The sequence below is a fragment of the Rhinolophus ferrumequinum genome, chromosome 4, assembly GCF_004115265.2.
Source record: "Rhinolophus ferrumequinum isolate MPI-CBG mRhiFer1 chromosome 4, mRhiFer1_v1.p, whole genome shotgun sequence".
NCBI lineage: Eukaryota > Metazoa > Chordata > Mammalia > Chiroptera > Rhinolophidae > Rhinolophus > Rhinolophus ferrumequinum.
In genome coordinates this window covers 15,077,458-15,096,551 of record NC_046287.1, presented here as the reverse complement: position 1 = coordinate 15,096,551, position 19,094 = coordinate 15,077,458, and the positions used below count along the sequence as shown (strand labels likewise).

Sequence of the window (19,094 nt, the reverse complement as noted above, 5' to 3'; positions counted from 1 at the left end):
GTGTCGGGGATGGGACGGAAGTCAGCAATTTGTGAAAACTGTTACCACAGGATTTCAAAAGTGTGAAGGAAAATGATTTTTCATAAAGAAAACGATGGAAATTTTTATAACTGTGCAGGCAATACTATTAGCTTAAAAGAACACGGTTCTTTTATTTTGTGAGAAAAACTAGTTTACTTGCAAAAGATTTGTGGATTTTTATATTAGGGCTGCACTTTAAGAGTCCTAATATAGAAGTTAATTATGCTGGTTAACATTCAAATAGAAGAGAACATTTTAACAGGGAATATGAAAGGAAAAGGAATTAATTTGAAGAAAAAGATGGTACAAAGAAGCAGTCTGGGTTTCCTTCCAAGAGGGGTAATTTGGATGGATTCTCAAACCTCCTGATTTGGAAATTCCAATCAGTAGCGGCTGCTGCAATCCAGGGTCAACAACCATGACTCTGAGGAGTGAACAAGGGAGGCTGTTATTTCCAGAGAATTAAAGGAAAACTAAAAAACTGGAACCACTAATAATTAAGGACTTATGTGCCAGGCATTTCAATCACTCAATGACTGAACAAAAGGCGTACTGAGCAGCTACTATGTTCTTTACAACAACCCTCTGAGACTGCATATTTTTATTGCTATTTTTTCGAGAAGAAAACAAAGCTGAGGTTAAAAAAAGATTATATGTCTTGCCCAGGTTATGTGGGACTCCGCAGTCCACGCTCTTTCCACACATCCCACTGGATGTGGAGGCGAAAGGAGAGACTTTCCCTGAGCATGGTAAATTTACAAGGCTGACGTAAGTAGATCAAAATCAAGTGTTCTCCATCTCATTTACATTTTAAATACATCATGAAATGAAGAAAATAATATGATAGTGTTTAGATGCTAGAGTTCTTACTGTAAAACGGAAATGATTTACAATGCTACCCACTCTGAGTGCCGCCTACTACTTGGTGGAGAGAACAAACTACCCCGAAATGGCTACACAATGAAGCAGCTTCTACACTTTAGATGAATTAGTGTTGAGTAAAGAGCTCAGAATCATGTTGAGTACAAAGTTAAGTGTTCAATAAAGTCAGGGAATATTACTATGTCACAAATGTAAAGTTTTATTCTTTATAATGTCACATACAACATGTGACAGTGTTTCCTTGTATTGGTTTGAGTCAAGAGATTGATCACTGTATTATCTCAGTGAGTTAGAGAAGCTGAGAACCTAACCCACAATGCGAAACGAGCCTTTATGTAGCGCTTCACATTTCCTAAGTGATTTCACTGTTACTGGTGTTAATAACCAATGTAATACAAAAGCGAGGCTGAGAATCTGGTCAATTAGCAACATGTTCGTTTTTCTTCCACCGAAGAAAGAAGCCCAGAGGCAATCTTCTTTACAGAGACAGACCCCACCAGCTCATCAAATATAGTAATCGTCTTTATATAATACAATTCACCCAAGTCAGTATCCTGTCCCACTGGTACCTACAGACATGGAGTACTAACTCCCCTGAGAACATGACCACTGAGAAGGAAAGTACAATAAAGCAGTAAAACTCACCAATGTTTTCACACCAGAGTCTTCACTTAACTATTATATGTTGCAAGACATGCCTCCTCAAAGACTTAGACGAATACAAATATGTTTTGTATAGTTAGTAAATCGGCAAGGTCCTAAATTAACCTAAGAACTTATAATACATTTTAAGTGAAAGATGCTTGTTAATTTCATAATTTGATAAACCTCATATAGTATTTTGCTTCTCTGTTTAACGAATGTTACCACATTCTGTGGCACGAACTTTGAGACACACTCTTTTTCTAAGCTTTCTTAGGAAGAGACTATACATTGTTCAAGACTTGTTAGGACTCCTTTTTAGGACTCTTCTCAATGTTTTAGTATGGTAGCAATTAGAAAGGGACCAAGTGTCTGTGATGGGCTGACAATGCCAGAACAAGAATATTCCATGGTACTTTATAAATTAACTCTATGATTGTGAAGAGCGTATATTCTTAACAAGATTACCTGGTTTCTTGTTTGGATTTTGTTTTTTAATTTCATAGCTAGTGGTGGACAACTATGTACAATTTTCATGCAACAATTATGATGAGCATTTAAATTTTTATTTCTCATTTAAAACTGTATCTATGTTAGGAAAATCTCTCTATGAATGGGTCAGGCAACACATGGAAAAGTCAATAGAAAGACTAAGTTTTATGAGATGAAACGGCAGGTTAACATTTTATCTGTTTAATGTATCACTACCTGGTATGCAGATGAGCTCAAGGATTGAAACTGTTAACAGCATTCCTAGGATTACATTAATGGTACTAGCACGAGCCAAAACCATCTCCACAGGACATTTTCCAATACGGAATTTTGCTGAGGTCCTAAGGCAATAATATCCTCATTATGAGTACGTGGAGTTTCAAATATCAGCTACCTAATGAGAACCTGGACTGAAAACTGGCTGAATGGTTAGCTGCTAGCTTCTGCTTAATAAACAGAAAGTTCTTTTCATTTGCATATCCACTTAACAATTTTTTTCTGGCAGCTACTAAAAGACTACAAACAGAATGAACTATCACAGAATTCTCTGAGCATTGTTTTTACTAAGGGTTGAAAACTTTGCTGTGAAAATAAATATATTCTTGGTCAGCTCCATCTTGCATTCTCCTGGGCAGTTTCTAAACCTTCACACATCTGTTCAAAATTCCTCTCCTATTGTTGACCTCATTACTTTCAACAGCTGACCTGCTTTTACTTCATTAGTGAAGACTCAGTCAGCTTTCTTCCCCGAAACCCAACAACTTACCCTCATCCACACCTGCATTTTCTTTTAAAAATTTTTTATTAAAATTATTGGTGTAACATTGGTTAATAAAACGGTTTCGAGAGCACAATTCTGTAACACATCATCTATGTATCACATTGCGTGTTCACCACCCAGAGTCAGTTCTCCTTCCATATATTTGATTCTGTTTACCCTCATCTACCATCCCCGCCCCCTTTCCCTCTGGAACCACCAAACTATTGTCTGTGTCTATGAGTTTTTGTTTGTTTGTTTATCTTGTTGCTTTCAGTTTATATCCCATGTATGAGTGAGATCTTATGGTTCTCGACTTTCCTGTCTGACTTATTTCACTTAGCATAATAATCTCAAGATACATCCATGTTGTTGCAAATGGCACTATTTCATCTTTTCTTATGGCCAAGTAATAGTCCATTGTACATGCCACCTCTTCTTTATCCAATCATCTATCGAAGAGCACTCGGCTGTTTCCATGTATTTACTTATTTCCTCTCCTCTCTCTAGGGTCCCTCAACATCCCCAAGTCACAGGTGACTATATCCCAGTTTCTCACTATGGCCTGGTGGGTTTGTTTTTTAATCCTTACTCCTATGTTCACAGCCCCTCTTTCTCTCTCTGCTTCTTGGTGCCTTTGATGAAAGCGAGCATGGTTGGGTTTTCAACCTGAGGTCCTTCAGTCTTTATTTACATCTTCTCTACGCTTTATCTTCACAGCCAAGATCTTAAACACAGCCTACACGTCATTTTCTTATATCCTACTTACTCTTAAGAAACGACAAGTTACCTTGCACATCCACCATCCCACTGAAAGTGCATTCTAGTTATTTATCCATCATCTGTTAAGTGTCAAATCCAACAGGCACTTTTTCATTCTTATCTCCCTTGCCTTTTCTAGTGTTTTATGTGGCATCTTCAGCACCCCTCCACGACGTGCACCGCCCCCTCACAATACCTTCTCAGTATTTCTTCCCACCCTTCACCTGTGAAATGCCCTGGAAGTCTAATCCCAGTCCTTGCCTGATCTCGTTTATACACTTTGTCTAGGCAATCTCACCCACACTCTTTAGCCTAGACTCTGATGATTCCAAATTCCTCATCTATTGACTTATTGCAATAACAGTCTCTGTGCTCTCTGCTTTCACAGAAACCCATTTTCTATACTATTTTACTAAAATTCCTTAAAGTAAAGATCACAACATGGCATTCCCTGTCTACAATCCTCAATTGGTCCCTATTCTGAGGATAAAATTCAAACTCCTTGTCATAACCCACCTGACTCCTCATCCTTTGATCCCACCTGCCTTTTCAGCCCTACTGTCATGTGCTGCACTCAAACTGTACTGCTGCCCAAATTCCTTCCCCTACCAGGCCCTCCTAGACTTTTCCTGCTTTCTCTGTTGTCTCACTTTCCTCCTGTTTCTTCCCCCAAGCTACGTTCTAACTGCCCTTGAAGACTTCCAAGACTCACAGTAAACCGCATTCCTCTTTAACAAATGTTTACTGAAAGCTCCTTCTGTTTCAGGTACTGTTCTGATGGCTGCAGTATTAACTGAGAGAAAGTCCCTGTTCTCACTCTGATTTCATGTAGGGGTTGGAGGCAGGAGCAGGAGATGCAGAAAACGAAGCAGAGCAAAGGGGACAGAGAGTTTGTGTGATGGCGCATTACTGTTTCATAACAGGACAGCAGGGGAGCCCCTGCTGCTTCTATGAGTCTACTCCTGACTGAGTCAGGCACTCTGCATCCGAGCTCTGCTCACGAGGAGCAGGAATTGCTGGGCTCCTCCACTAGCCTGGGGCTCCTTGAGGGCAGAGACTCTCATCCAGCCATTCCTATCCTCTAGCGCATAATCATCCCAAGGAAATGTGCCAACGTGGCTCTGGATGGGGAGACAAAGCCACAGAATAAGTGCTCAAGATATCTTTTTGAAACAGATTAATACATATTTGAAATCATAAGTTAACAGGACAACCTGAAATGTAATTATAAAACCTGGTATGTAATTAACTATATTTAATATTTTAATACTACATAAAACACTAAAACAGGGACAAAGAGTAAAACAAAATATCATAATTACACACTAACATTCTTGAAATTATGAATGGTAGGTAAGTACAGATTAAATAAACATTTCCTAGGAGAAACATAATTTGCTTTGCATTTGAAAGCACTTGGAAGAGACTGAATTCTGACGGTATGTAAGTATTTTGGGGACAATATCAGTGAGTTCATTTTACAAGGAACTGGGAAGTAGATAGCATAGACTGAGTGAAAATACATGGTAAGACTTTGTACAAGTAAGTCTACTGATTTAGTTGTAAGGGGATTTAATTTATTAATTATAGACAGGAACAAGTTTGAGGATCGTTTTATTTTATCATGAAAAACCATAATCATGCAGCCATTAACCTCAATGAAGGCAAAAGGGAAAAACTAGAAATTAAGAAGTGACGTCTTTGTTTGTCTTACTTTTTTAACTCCCATATTTTCAGATCTTATTTGCAAATTTTAGGGATTAAAAAAAACCCAAAAAACTAAAATTCCCTAATCACGATCAATGTTCTTCTTGCTAATTTTATTTTGCTTGCTTTTACTTTTTCAAAGAAAAAATACAAACTTTCAGAAAATTTATAAAATTGAAAAAAATATATGTACATATACACATAGAGAGAGACGGTACATAATTCTACTGCACTAAAAGCACCACTCACTACCTTGAGTATATTCTTCTTCAAATCTATAAATTGCTTTTATTAACTTATCAGGCTTTAATGACTTTTTTTTATCACTGCAGTATAGTATTTCACCCAGCAGATGGACAATTTATTTCACCATTCTGCTAGTGCTGGACAATTATGTAGCTTCTAGGTGTTTACTATTATCATAATGCTGCAATGATCATATCTTGGCAATTCGCTTATTTCCTTTGCTCTTTCCCTAGGAGAGATTAACAACTGTGGGATTACTGGTTTAAAGGGTACGAACGTTTTTAAGACTTTGAAAAGAACTGGAAGCATCCTGCTAATTTCTACTGCCATCAGCCACGTACAGGAGTCCTCAAATCGCTGCATGTGTTCCAACCTGAGCATCACCATTTAATTTTTTTCCCATAAACTCCCAAATTTAACACTGTACTTAACTGTTTGCATTTGCATTTGATTACTACCAGAGTTCAAGATTTCTCTCTAATTTTTAGTCATGAAAGATGACACTGCTACGTCAGCAAGAAACCATATTGAGCATTAAGTCAATGGTTCAAGGCTGTAAAAATAAATTAAAAAACAAAATCTTTAAGAAAGTTAATGCAATCATGACATGAGTAAGTAACTGTTATTGTGCTCCGTGGTAATTAGGCGTTAAGGGCAAGCAGTTCAGGTAAGTAGCTATTACTACTATTATTCACACACAGCCAGATGAAGCATCCTTAGATTATGGGATGGTGGGGGGAGAGGGGGTTGGACCAAATAGAGCTACAAACTGTTCTTATGCCCTCATAAAGATCCCTTGATCTGAAACCAGATGTGATCCAGAAGGCAAGTTCTCTTTCTTTCTTGGCTCACACAGCCTCTATAAACTAAGCACCCAAATGAAGAATAGGTATTGCAAATTAGTAGGTTGGCTGAGGGTGGGTAGAACGTACTTACTGAGAAGCAAAGATGAGGCCAAGTCAGGTATCACTTAAAGGAATGGCCATCAAATCCCTTGTCTCTTCTCTCTATGACTACTTCTCAAGTTAAGGGTCTAAGTCTTCAGTGAGACTTCTGAAGAACTTTTAACTCAGAACTATTTCCATCTCTTTTCCCGCAGAGAGGAAGGAAAGACTTGAAGGACAATCATTTTCCCATTTCCCCAGTCAACCTTACTAACTAATGGAGGAGTGATCCGGGTAACAGGATTTAAGGGATTGCCCTCTGCCAAAAATCTTTCTCCCCAACACTGTCTGAATTTCCATGCATTAGAGATTCTTTGAAGTTTGTAAAGCATGTAATTCTGAGAAGATTCAAGAAGAACGGTGAGAGTGCAAAGGATAAGAAGGGGTAAAAGTAAAAAAACAAACAAACAAACAATAAAAAAACCACTCTACAGTGATGATTAATTTAACCAGTCTGGTTTTATATTCTTAGAATACTTAACTCCAAAGCATGCAGAGGATAGGAATAAGAGTTCCAATATGGAGAGGGCATAGGGTGAAGCAAAGAGAGTTAAGTCATTCTGGGATGCTTTAAAAATGCATAGCTGAGGACACTAGACTACAGAAGAACAGGGAAGAAAGAGGTTAATCTTATGATACTAAAAGTGCACGTTCCACAGACCTTGGGAGTTTACAAAGCACATTTCCACAGATCATATTACTGAATCCTCATAATAACCCTGTACTGAACCTGAGAACCAGAGATATTAAGTAACTTACCCAAAGTCACAGAGGTAGTAAGTGGCAGAGCCAGGACTCGACCCGGGTCTTCCGATTCCTCCTGTGCATTTCCAGCTCCCCTGGAGCTGAAGCAGGGGCAGAAAGGGAGGTGGAAGTAATTTGCCCGAGACCAGCCTTGCCCTCTCCCCTTCTTTCAAAGGCCAAGCAGGGCAGCAGGGCAGATATTTAACTCTCTCAGTGACCCTTTTTCATCAAATTCTTCCAGGATAAGGCACACAGAATCTAAAGATGTTTCTCAGCCTTGGGCCCAAGAATGGCAATAAGTAGTAAACAATGTCAGAAATATTTTTGGCAGTACTTTGCCATTTATGTGAAATTTATTGGAGCCTCAAAGTGTAGTAATTCTTATTTCAGAACATAACACTTGATTTTATAATTGATATTATTTAAAGCAGTTTGTTTAAAATTTTTTGTTTAGCAGTTTCAAACATTTTAAATTACACCATTAAAAAACTTATCTTGAAAAATGCCTAAGAACCAAAATGCCTCTACTTCTACCCTACTCCATGGCCTTTTTTTATTTTCCTACCTTAATCATCTTCCCTCAGTAATTATTTTCATTAAAGCAATTATAATCATTAAAATGGACAATAATCAGTCTTTTCATAGCCAACTTTTAAGTATTTTCAACAAAGTAAAAGGTGTGCATCTTCTTGAGATATGATTTTTGAGATGTAAATCACATTCATTTCTGTTACATCAGAAATGCTTTTAATGTAGCTTTTTATAATTAATTTTCTATGACAAAATTTACAGTTTCCAGTCTCTAGTTTCTTGAATAGTTCCTTAATTTTTCTTAGAGAATTTTATGTTTTAATTTCTCATCTTAACTAAGTTTTCAACACATTCAGTTACAAATTTTTTTCTTAGCTTTGCTTAGTTCCTAAGAATATGAGGATATGATTTAAATGGACTGGGCAGAGGACCAACTTTATATTACTTCTAGATCTTTTTGTAATCAGCTGCAATACATCGCAGTCTCTAACAGTCTTTCCATTTATGAGAACTACCGTCCGTAGGGCCAAGTGCTAAGGAAGCATTAACACGAAACAGGGCACACAAAAGACCAACCAGGGATAGCGAGGTATTTGTGCCAAAAGCTTTTAGAGGCTTTTTGAACATTAAAAGATGCTCTGTTGGACTAGACTTCATTCGAGCATCAGTCTTATTTGGAATATATATGGAACATATCCAACTTAATAGTTAAAAGCTACCTGAAAGATGCATAAAGAGGCAAACAGTTAAACATAGAAAATGAAAGAGGAAAAGGACAAAGAGGAGGAGACTCGATAAGGGAGAGGAAGAAAGGAAGAGGAACAAAAAGAAAGAGAAAAAAGGGTTTCGCTAGAATAGAAAAACAATTTCGAGTAAGTACTAACACTTTCAAGCTCTTGATAGGTCTGCCTTTTCCCTTTAAGATTGCAATTTCATTTTAAAAAATTGAATTAAATCTGAGATTCTTTTGGCTACTTATGTTCAAATTCAGGAATTCCTAATAATAAGATTTATATTATCTGATCACCATATGTGGAAAAAAAATACATTAGTGTACTTTTCTCCTACATTATTTCAGCCTTATTTATTTAAGTCTTTTCAAGATAAAATGCTCTTAATGTTCTCTTAAATCACTCATTGAGTGATACCAAAAATGGTTCCCAACATTAAAAAAAAAAAAATTGCAAGTACAAAAATTTTAGAATTTGTATCATATAGAAACAGAAACAAACTGACTTCTAATATCTTACACTGTGTGATAAGCTCTTTGTTAAGCATGACCAAAAGGGTTGACCCTAATTTCCTAATCACATGATCTGGGGGAAAAAATGAGCTTACTTTAGGCAATATAAAAATGCCAGTAAAAGGTTGTTCAAGTTAATACTCGTCTTGAAAAGTCAATGCGGCCCTTCCCCACTTACTTTTCTCACACTATCCCATTCATTTAACATACGTAACAAATTTGTATCAAGATCCATGCCAGACTGGAACCATCGCAGTCTGATAGAGGCCATATTAATATGTATTAGATGGCTTCTAGAAGGGAGAAAATACATCTTCTACTTCTCTTATATCCTTTTAATTCCTTGGGTATATAGGCCAATCTATTTTCCAACATAGTTTTGTTACAAAAAGCATTAAAGAAAATATTTGTTGAAAAACTGTCATATTAAACTGCCATACTCAAGTTTGATGCATGAAGAACTCTTCAGTACTAAAGGTGATTACAAGAACTACATCAGTCATTCAACGAAGAATTACTGACCTTCTTCTCCAGTTTCCCCTGCCAAACCAGCTCTTGTGGTGGTCAAGTTCTGATCCGCTCAAGCACTAAGAGACAGTACTTACAGTATTTATCTACTGCATATTTACAGAGTTCCTTTGCACTTCCACTAGCTATTATCCCGTCATAAATTCTGCTCTTGTTTACAATTACAAGTGCTTGGAAAGAACATGTTTCTTAAAATAAGAATTTTTTCCCCTCCAGAACTCTCAAGTAAGCTCTGGAATTAGATCCAAGATCATCAATTCATTTGATTTAACAACTGTTATCAGGAAAATAAAAACAAGAGATCAAGTTAAGCATAGGAGTTTGTTTTCTAGGAGGCCTTTATCAAATTAAAACAATACTATTCAAAGGCTTCAGAATAGCACTAGGTTATCAGTAAAAGAGCAATACAAATGATGAAACAAAGAGAACTTTTGGACTCTTAGGAAACATCTTCATTTAAGAATGCCCACACACCCCACGGAATTAACTTGTTTTGACACTTTGTTTTGATTTAGTAGCCAATGCTAACTTCAAAAAAAAAGGGATTTCAGATTTTGCCTTACACCAGATTATTGGAGAATCACAAATATAAAATCACAAATGGTGACAATCCCTTACTGCTGAAATATATAAATATCATGTGGTTTATGAGGTGAGAATTACAGAAAAGGGCAGCAATGTTATAAAAGTTATAATGGGAATCTTCACAAAAGCCGATTTCTAAAAGTTAATGCTTTATATAAAAGTTTCCAGAATTGCAGTTAAAATAAAATTAAAAGATTACTGAGTTGTATATAATTACATGTAAAATAAAATCTTAATTTTATTTTTATGTAATAAAACTATTACTAATGGCATAAGTACTTAGAAAGGACATAAAATTTTAGGAATATAGTTTGTCCTCTATTCACAGAAAGGTAAAGAAACTTGGGACATGTTTGAGCATAAATTAACATTTATATATTTAGTCTATAATATAAAAATATATTATTGCATTATTAAGAAATTTGGAACATCTAAAACAATATATTCTAAAGATAAATTTTCACCTTATTTTAAAGATGTGATTTTGAAAACTAGAAAGAAATTAAGAACATAGCTAAAACATTTTTCAAAGTACCTCCTGTAGACTTTCTTTAACAGGTTCCACAAAGAGGAAAAAAAAAAGAGTTCCATGAATAAATAAGTTTGTAAAGCAAAACACACTATATAGCTATCTCTAGGAGATTTAGAATACTTAATCTGTTACTGGCTCAAAGAAGTTCTGTAATCAAAAGTGTATTCAATTTTTTTAACCCAGTATTTTCCAAATTTATTTAACCATGAAGCAGAACCAATGTTCTCAGAACATATTAGGAAACCCTTAGCTAGATGAACCAGGCTTGAAAAAGTATATATAAAAAAAATAATGACTTTGTATTTTTATAATGGTCAAAGCTGCTTACCTAGAACTTCTTCATTATGTTTACTCTTTAATAAACTACATGATTTTTTAAATTTTTTTTGAGGCAAACAAAATGTACTCACTGTTGCAGTATGCCCTTTCCCTTCTGAATGGAGTTCTCAGCCAAGGACAGGCTGGCCACTAAGGGAATTATTTCAAGCCAAGGTGTAAAACTCTCCCTGGTAATTTCCAAATTTAATGGAACGGGAAGTTCTATAACATCAGAGTATTTCTCAGTAGGAGACAGATCAACTCCATTCTTTTCTTAGAGGTGTGACAGTGAAGCCTACTGCACGTGATTCTAAAATAATAAATAGCATAGGTCCAGGAAATTCAGGAAATTAGGATCGGTAGGAAGGGTACTCGCATATACATCAAGAGATACCACCCACTGGAGGTAAAAAGAAAATGAAGCCAAAAGGACAAAATAAGGTTCAGGAAATAGAATGAAAACAGAGAGAGATGACTAATAAACAAGATGACAAAAGACAAATATAGAAAAATAGTATTAAGTAGAGACACACAGATGACCGTGTAAGATTCAAAAGAGAATGGTTAACTCAGGACTCACTATGGTATGTAATCAGATATGTATCGTGAGTCCCCTTTTAGCCCATCACCATCAAGCTTCACAATCACTGACTTTAGAAGAGGGAAGAGGCACTGTGGGAGCTCCACTGAAAGGGAATAAAGTCTATAGAGCAATGAGCAGCATTATTTTTTTGCTTTTTTAGAGGCAGATGAAAGAGGCTCAGAAAGCCACTAGAAACTAAAACAGAGTTGTGTGTATTTTTTCTTTTTTTTAATTCAAGAAGGATACCCTTTCAGATTTATAAAAATCTTTAAAATATACTGACATAAGTGTCTAGTCAAGGCACATATCCAATATAAGATTAACTTCTTTGGGAACAAAGAAATAAAACAAAATGAAAATATTCCCCCAGATTCATTTGTTTTACTACTGTATTTCCTGTGTAATGTGTATATTAGCAAGTCTATTGCATATATGCATGCAAAGGGATGGTAAAATTCATGTCAGTTTGAAATTACAGCTTTAAAAGTCCTGACAGGTAAATGAAAAAACAAAATTTACACTTAGATTAGAACAAACTTTGGGTCTACTGAATCAAAATGTCAAAGGAACAAGTAAGTTCACCTGACAATCTCAACCCCTGTCAGCTGTAGATCTCACCCATGATGCCTCCTTAAGACTATTTCAAGGAAAAGTCAAAATCACATAATATTCAGCATAAATCTAAAGTACCATGAATTTTTCTTAATTAATCAACACCATAATTCAGAAGTCCATGCTTTAGGCTGCCATTAATAAAAGGGAAACTTAGAAGATAAAAGACCAGCATCATCCACTGTTATTATTCATGTACACACACAAAAAAGAATGCTGTGAATTTTTCAGTTATACTAGCTTGATAATTAACATTAACATTTAAGTCTCAAATTGTTCTTATAAACTGTAATTAAAATTAGAAACAAATCTGAGTGATCATTAAAATAACTTGAAAAAGAAAGAGAGCACGTTTTAGGTAACACCCTGCCATGTTATTTCACTTTGGGAGTTATTTTACCCTCAGAAAAAAGGAACATGAAATAATAATCTAATCTGTACTTTCATGGCTCAATAAAGGAAAACTCGGATTACCCAGAAATCTTTTAAAGATATTTTCATATACAGTTCCTTTGACTAGATTACAATATATTAAGTTATCAGATATCAAAATTCAAACAATACTTTTGTGCAGGTCTTAAAATAACATATTATTCCCTCAGTATTAACTTAAATGGTGAAATAAAATGTCTCTATTGAATAATCTAGCCAGGTCAAAACTAGATCTCAAGACTTTGATAATAATCTCTTAGGTTGTGCTATCACGAAATGAATTTGGGCTTCAGGAGACAGATATGAACAGCATTTAAGTTGACACATCTGTGTGTACAGCAAGTGTTTATGAACGAATCACTTCTGCCTCTGTGTCAGCAGCTTTCATAGCTCCAGTAAAGTCCCTTTACATAATTCACAAAAGTCTGTGAGAATTTTGAAAGTCTGGATGACAGGTGAAAAAATAAATAAAGCACGTCAAATACAACCAAATTTTATTGAAACAAAGCTTAAAGATATTGCATGAAATCCCCCAAATTCCACTGTCTGTGATTTGAAAATTATGTTTTTAATGGCGCTAAACTAGCTGTATAGTTTCATTCTGATTTACTCTGTGTTTATACTACAAAACAAAATCAGCAGTGTCTATACAGCCATCTTGGAAAGGGAAGTTTCCCAACATATGGATGGTGGAAGAAAAAGTATTTAAGTGACCTTAATCAAGTTATGGTTTTAGTGCAGAAATTTAAGTATGGTAAATTATACCCACTAATTTATTTAAGAATTTATCAGCAAGAATGAAAAACCTTCTAAACTATGATCAAATATGTGCTTGTACTTTTTACTAGATACTAACTGACAGAATCTCACTGTTGTATAGTTCTAACTTTCCTATAAAGTTAATGGTTTCTATAACAATTATCCTCTTTTTAATATCTATTATGATCTTTTGATATCAAATACAAACTAGATACAGCTTAATTTTATCACTATGTCATTAAAAAATTAACATGACCTTGTTCTAATACATTTAGGATCTTTTAATGCATTAATTTCCTTATCATAACTCTCAATCTCCTTCCTCATTAAATAGGTTAGGTTTTTTTTTAGGGGGATGGGCTTATGTATTTCTTTTTATTTAATATTTTTATTAGTGGTAGAATAATTCATGGCTTTTTAGGAACATTATTTGAACTTGAAAAGGCAACTTCCAAATGTGCTTCCTAAGATGTTGGTATAAAATCAATTTTGTACTAAGTTTCTTCAAAAGTAAAACTTGAGACTGATAGTTCTTTCCTTAAAGTATGCTAAAACTGAAATATATATTATAATTATTAATAAAAAAGAACCCAAAACCTCCTAAAAATAAATTTTACTTTTAAATATTAAGATAAAATAAAATAGATAAATAGATAAGAACTTTTTAAATAGATAAAATTCATTTAGTCATACTTTCTTCTTCATTAAGTCACACTTTCTTGTTCCATATTAATTTTATCTTCAAACTAAAGTGGAATAAAATAAAGACCTAAGTATCATTTAAATTAAAACTTCAAGTAAACAAGATTTTCACCACTTGTATTTTGTTTTAAAGCTTCAAGAAGTAAGAATAAAGACTGTCACGAGATATTTAAGTTTGTTTCACATAACTGGAACTACAATTTTCTTCTAACTTTGTGCCGTGGGCAGGAATTTTGTGTGTTGTGTATAGAAATATGTACCCCTTACCCTGAATAGTGCTTGGCCCCTAACAGACAACTAATGAATATTTGTAGAATAAATGAATGCTTTACAGAAAAACAGTTAAGATAGAGGGGAATCACCTAAAACCCAAAAACCATCATATGTCACTTTCTAGAATAACTGGTCAAGATGATGTGTAATGTTAAAGTCTTAGAACCAACCCTTACTTACATAATAATAATTTTCTAGTTGACACAATAGTCAAACAATGGTCATTTCCTGATGCCAAGAAGCAAATACTATGAACTTTTAAAAAGAAAGTTTAGAAACTAGCATGTTTGAAAACACTTCTTAGGACATAATAAAAGTCTCAGTGGAATTCAGGTCATAAATATACTTGGAAAATCAGGAACTGACAGTGTTTTTTACAGGTTTAGAAAAGCAATTCAGAAGCAACAACACCCTAAAAACACAAAAGATTTGTCTCAGCAGCAGCGCCAGGGTATTTTACAGTAATTCCAAATTGCCTGTGGCATCTTTTTACTGGTTTTCTGGTATTAGGTTTAGAATTAAAAGGACAAATTTGGAAAGGGCCTGCAGGGAACACAAACAGTAGGTTTCTTTGCCCTTAATGTTTTTTCATACAGTGGTCAGAAATATAAAATAATATATAGTATAGTTTTCTGTATATAATTTTATAAATAAAATGAGACTGCTAATGCTTCATTTACTTTAATAAAATAAGAAGAATTCTACCATGTTCAAAGGACAGGGCAAAAAATATTGAAGGATTTATTCAGTTAAGAATGAGCTATGAACCTCACATTATGTGTGATGGAGAGATCAGTATAATAAAGACACTAAAACTAAGGCAGAATACTTTATGATAGCCGAAAGAACCAGGTGAAATCTAGGTAGAACAACAAAAACAACAAAAAAAATCAAAAATGACTTACCAAAAAGCTTAGTAAATCATTTTAGAGGAAATAAAGTATTTAATCATAATCAGAACATAAATTTTTGCCATCTAAAATATTATCACTGAGTATGTTCTAAAAATAGAAAAGGTTTATCCAGATAGAAAGGGAAAATAGATATTGGTCTACAGAAAGACTTAAAGCAAGCAATTCCTAAACTTCAAGAGAAAAATATTAACACTTAAACTATTAGCTAGATTTTTATTTTCATTTTCCATACAAGAGACTATTAACTTAGTCATTGAGTCTCTTAATAGTTCATGCTTTTTATTTAATGATTTTTATCCTTACACCTTTAAGAGACAATACAGGCACTGATTTCTATAAAGGCATTTGGTTCATATACAGACTTTTTGGGTTGTTTTTCCTGCAAACTATTAAAAAAATCTTCAGTACATAACCATTGTTGCATTTAGAAAACAAGAGGTTTTTCAAAACCTTGTGCCAACAACAAACATAAACCTTAATAAAAGATAAAATATCATTTCACAATTAAAAATCATAATGCACATATGTAGTGCAAGAGTTAAAAAATTAAAAATTACGCAATCCATAGTGTGAGTGAATAATTGTGCTAAGGCTTCTGATGACTTCACCACAGCTTTGCAGCCCTTTAATTTTTCTAGTATGATGTACCAATTGGAGTTACCATCTCACTGGTATAGTGAACTTTTTTGCTTTTAATTAACTCAAAACTTCTCACTATTCCCCAGTTACAGAAAGAAAAAGTACTCATATACCCCAATATTTATATTCTTACAGGCTAAGAGAACTCTACACTAACTCTACATTAAATATATTGACAGCCACACAGACTGTTTTTCTTCAAGGGCTTTTTATGAATAGATGAACATAAGTATTTTTTTTAAATGGAGATGGGTGAAGATATGTTAAGCTGGTGGCGTCTATATCTCAAGGAGGAAATGCTTCTATAACTAAGTCAATTATTCATGCAGATAAACAAGAATATGATGTTCATGAGCCAAAAATATTTGCTATATTAATTTATGCAAAATCATAAAACATCAACAATTACTTGATTATTTGTAAGCAGGAGAAAAGAAATACCAGAATCTCCAAAAGATTTAGTGATTCTATTCTGCTTTTTCCTGAAAAATATTTCGAGCATTTGATAAAAAAGATTTTTAAATTGACTGCAGGGAAAGTAAATAGGTTTAAAAAGAAAAAGACACAATAAAGCATAGATGAGTATTCACAAAGGGGTGAGGAGTATAAAAGTATTGCTCTGGTTCAGAATAGAATCGCTACATGTGCTGTGATATTTGATAAATTTATTGTCCAGCTAAGTTAATATAGACCTAAAAATCAATGATAAAGCAATGAGGACTATTAAGGGGGAAAAAGGAAAAGTCACTGACTGTGAAAAGAAAATTATCACTTCAGTACCCAACACCTCTGAATGGAAGACCTACAGTGAGGAATGACAAATGTGCTCATCACTTATGGCCACCCTGGAACAGAAAAAGGAAGTAGAGGAGAAATGAAGTAAGAAAACTAAATTTCTCTTTAGGGAGAAAAGAGTAAAATTAATCTCTTATTAATTCTCTAAAAAATTAAAAGTAAACCAAACGTAAATATCTATTTTAACCTTTGACTGTAATGATTAAAAACATTTGGGAGCACGTGATGAACAGCAAAACCAGGATTCAACTTCTAGAAATATAGACTCAATAAATAATTACTTTTGCCATCAAAACTAGATTAAGATGTATTAATGGAAAAAAGAATGAAAACAGCCATTCTATGAAAATCAAAAGGGCAAAAATATGGGTACAACATATTTCTCTAAGAAAAGAAAAATATAAATTAGGTATTGATGGTATTTCAGTCTTTTAGGGAAAAGGTGGCTAAACTTTAGAGGATGAGAAGGGATCTCTTAATCAAACAAACGAACCATTAGTAATATTATAAATATGAAATGATAAATTATCTAGAAAGCAAGTTTTTCTAGAATAAAAATGTAAAGAACCATGATCCATGGCCCAAAAAAAAAAACATGATTATGGCAACTAGGTTTTTTGTTGTTTTATTTACCTTTTGGGGGAGAGGGGACAGGGGACATGACACTGAGGTCATTACAGAAAAATTTAAAAAGATGAAAATTAAACTAAAATAAAAGCAGCTCATGGGAAAGCAACACATGCTTCCATGAGGAAGGCTACTGCCTGGATGGTATAATTTTCTAGCATATTTTGATATTTTAGGGAAATAGCAACAAATTCGGCCTCTAAATAAGTTTCCTAACAGCTCCCCACAAATTGAAGGAAATTAAAAAAACATGTTATCATTAAACTAATTCTAATATGCCTTATCCTCCTGTTTCTGCCTAATTGTAATTGAGACTCAGTCTCTATAAAGTCACATTAAGTCCTGTATAAAATGGACCCCATGAGGCCAATACATTCTAAATTACATCATCAAAATTATCACACAGCTTCAATATAACATCTGGCAACAAAATTAATCAAATAATTATTAACCGGATATAGTTTATAGTTAATCTGTACTTATACATATATAAATGTATGTGTAGTAAATGCAGTGTGAATTCATATATAAGTTAATTTTACATGAAACTAAAATAATAAAGAATATACATGTATCCAACAGAGATTTAAATTTGACAACTGCTGGACCTAATTTAGTCAAATATAAAGTAACAAACTGGGAAAGAACAAAATATGCATAAAAGCTCATTTTACACATACAAATTTTTGGCAAACATATAAATAAGGGCACCTATTTCCAAAGCGTAATATAACAAAACATTATACAAGAAAAATAATTCCAATGCTTTCACTTTTATTGTAGCTCAGTGGAATTATTAAACTAAAACCTTACTTTAGGGGTAGCCAGATGTAAGCAAATTTAAAATATTTTTTCATTGGCACATTTTGTATTACTGTGACTAATCTTCCGGAGCTATGCGTTTTCTTCAGAATAGCTTATGCCTGTGTACAGAATTTGGATCACGTACCCATGCCTCTGTTTGAATGGGCCTGATGTTGCTTAGTAGCACCTCTTCATAGTTTCCATAATCAGTGAATTTAACAACTGCTGTCATACCTGAAGAATGGAGAGCTTCAATTTCTGCTCGGTAAAACTGGGGAGACAAAAAGGAGTTTTAAATGTGACGATCAACATTGTCTACAAGGGGAAATATTTGATGGAAAGGTAAATAATCAAAGTGTTAGAACGTGTAATTTTTTTTGAAAACTCATGCCTTTTTTTAAGTTAATTAATTTTTGAGATATAACTGCATTAGTTGTAGGTGTACAGCATAGTGATTTGATAATAGCATGTATATAAGTGGAATGATTACCACAGTAAGTTTAGTTAACATCCATCACCACAGTTATAGAACTTTTTTCTTGTGATGAGAACTTTTAAGATTTACTCTCTTAGCAACTTTCAAATATGCAATAATCGAAAAAATAATTTTTGAGAATGATGTTTTTAAGAAAGAAAACTTACCTTTCGATAATCATAAATTGGAAGAAAAAAGATAAATTATCTCTTCCATATGAGTTCTGACATACAGTGAACAGGAGTAAGATTTCAGGACAAAACTAAGGATCGGTAGGAAAGACTATTCACATGCTAATTAACGGGTGTAAAAAGAACTAGTGTTATGTTTCATTATCAGCCATTGAAACACTAACATTAGTAAGACAATTCTTACATACTAATGAGAATATATAACTACAAAGTAATTATTTAAAAAATAGAAGTATGTAACAAAAATACATCTCCAAGAAAAGGGCTCATTGCTGCCATCATTACAGCCAGTTGGGTTGAAGCGGGGATGTCAGGTAAGGAGCACTCAAGCACATTACTCATACCCAGGATTTA

At 34.0% G+C, this 19,094-nt stretch overlaps 1 protein-coding gene across 1 annotated transcript in view; it reads right to left on the bottom strand.

The window, feature by feature from the left end:
* TDRD3 (tudor domain containing 3) overlaps window positions 1-19,094 on the bottom strand; it is a 134,739-nt gene that overhangs the window by 15,100 nt on the left and 100,545 nt on the right. Inside the window, 1 exon segment of the mRNA XM_033104517.1 lies at window positions 18,220-18,345. Coding sequence (XP_032960408.1) covers window positions 18,220-18,345 — 126 coding nt within the window.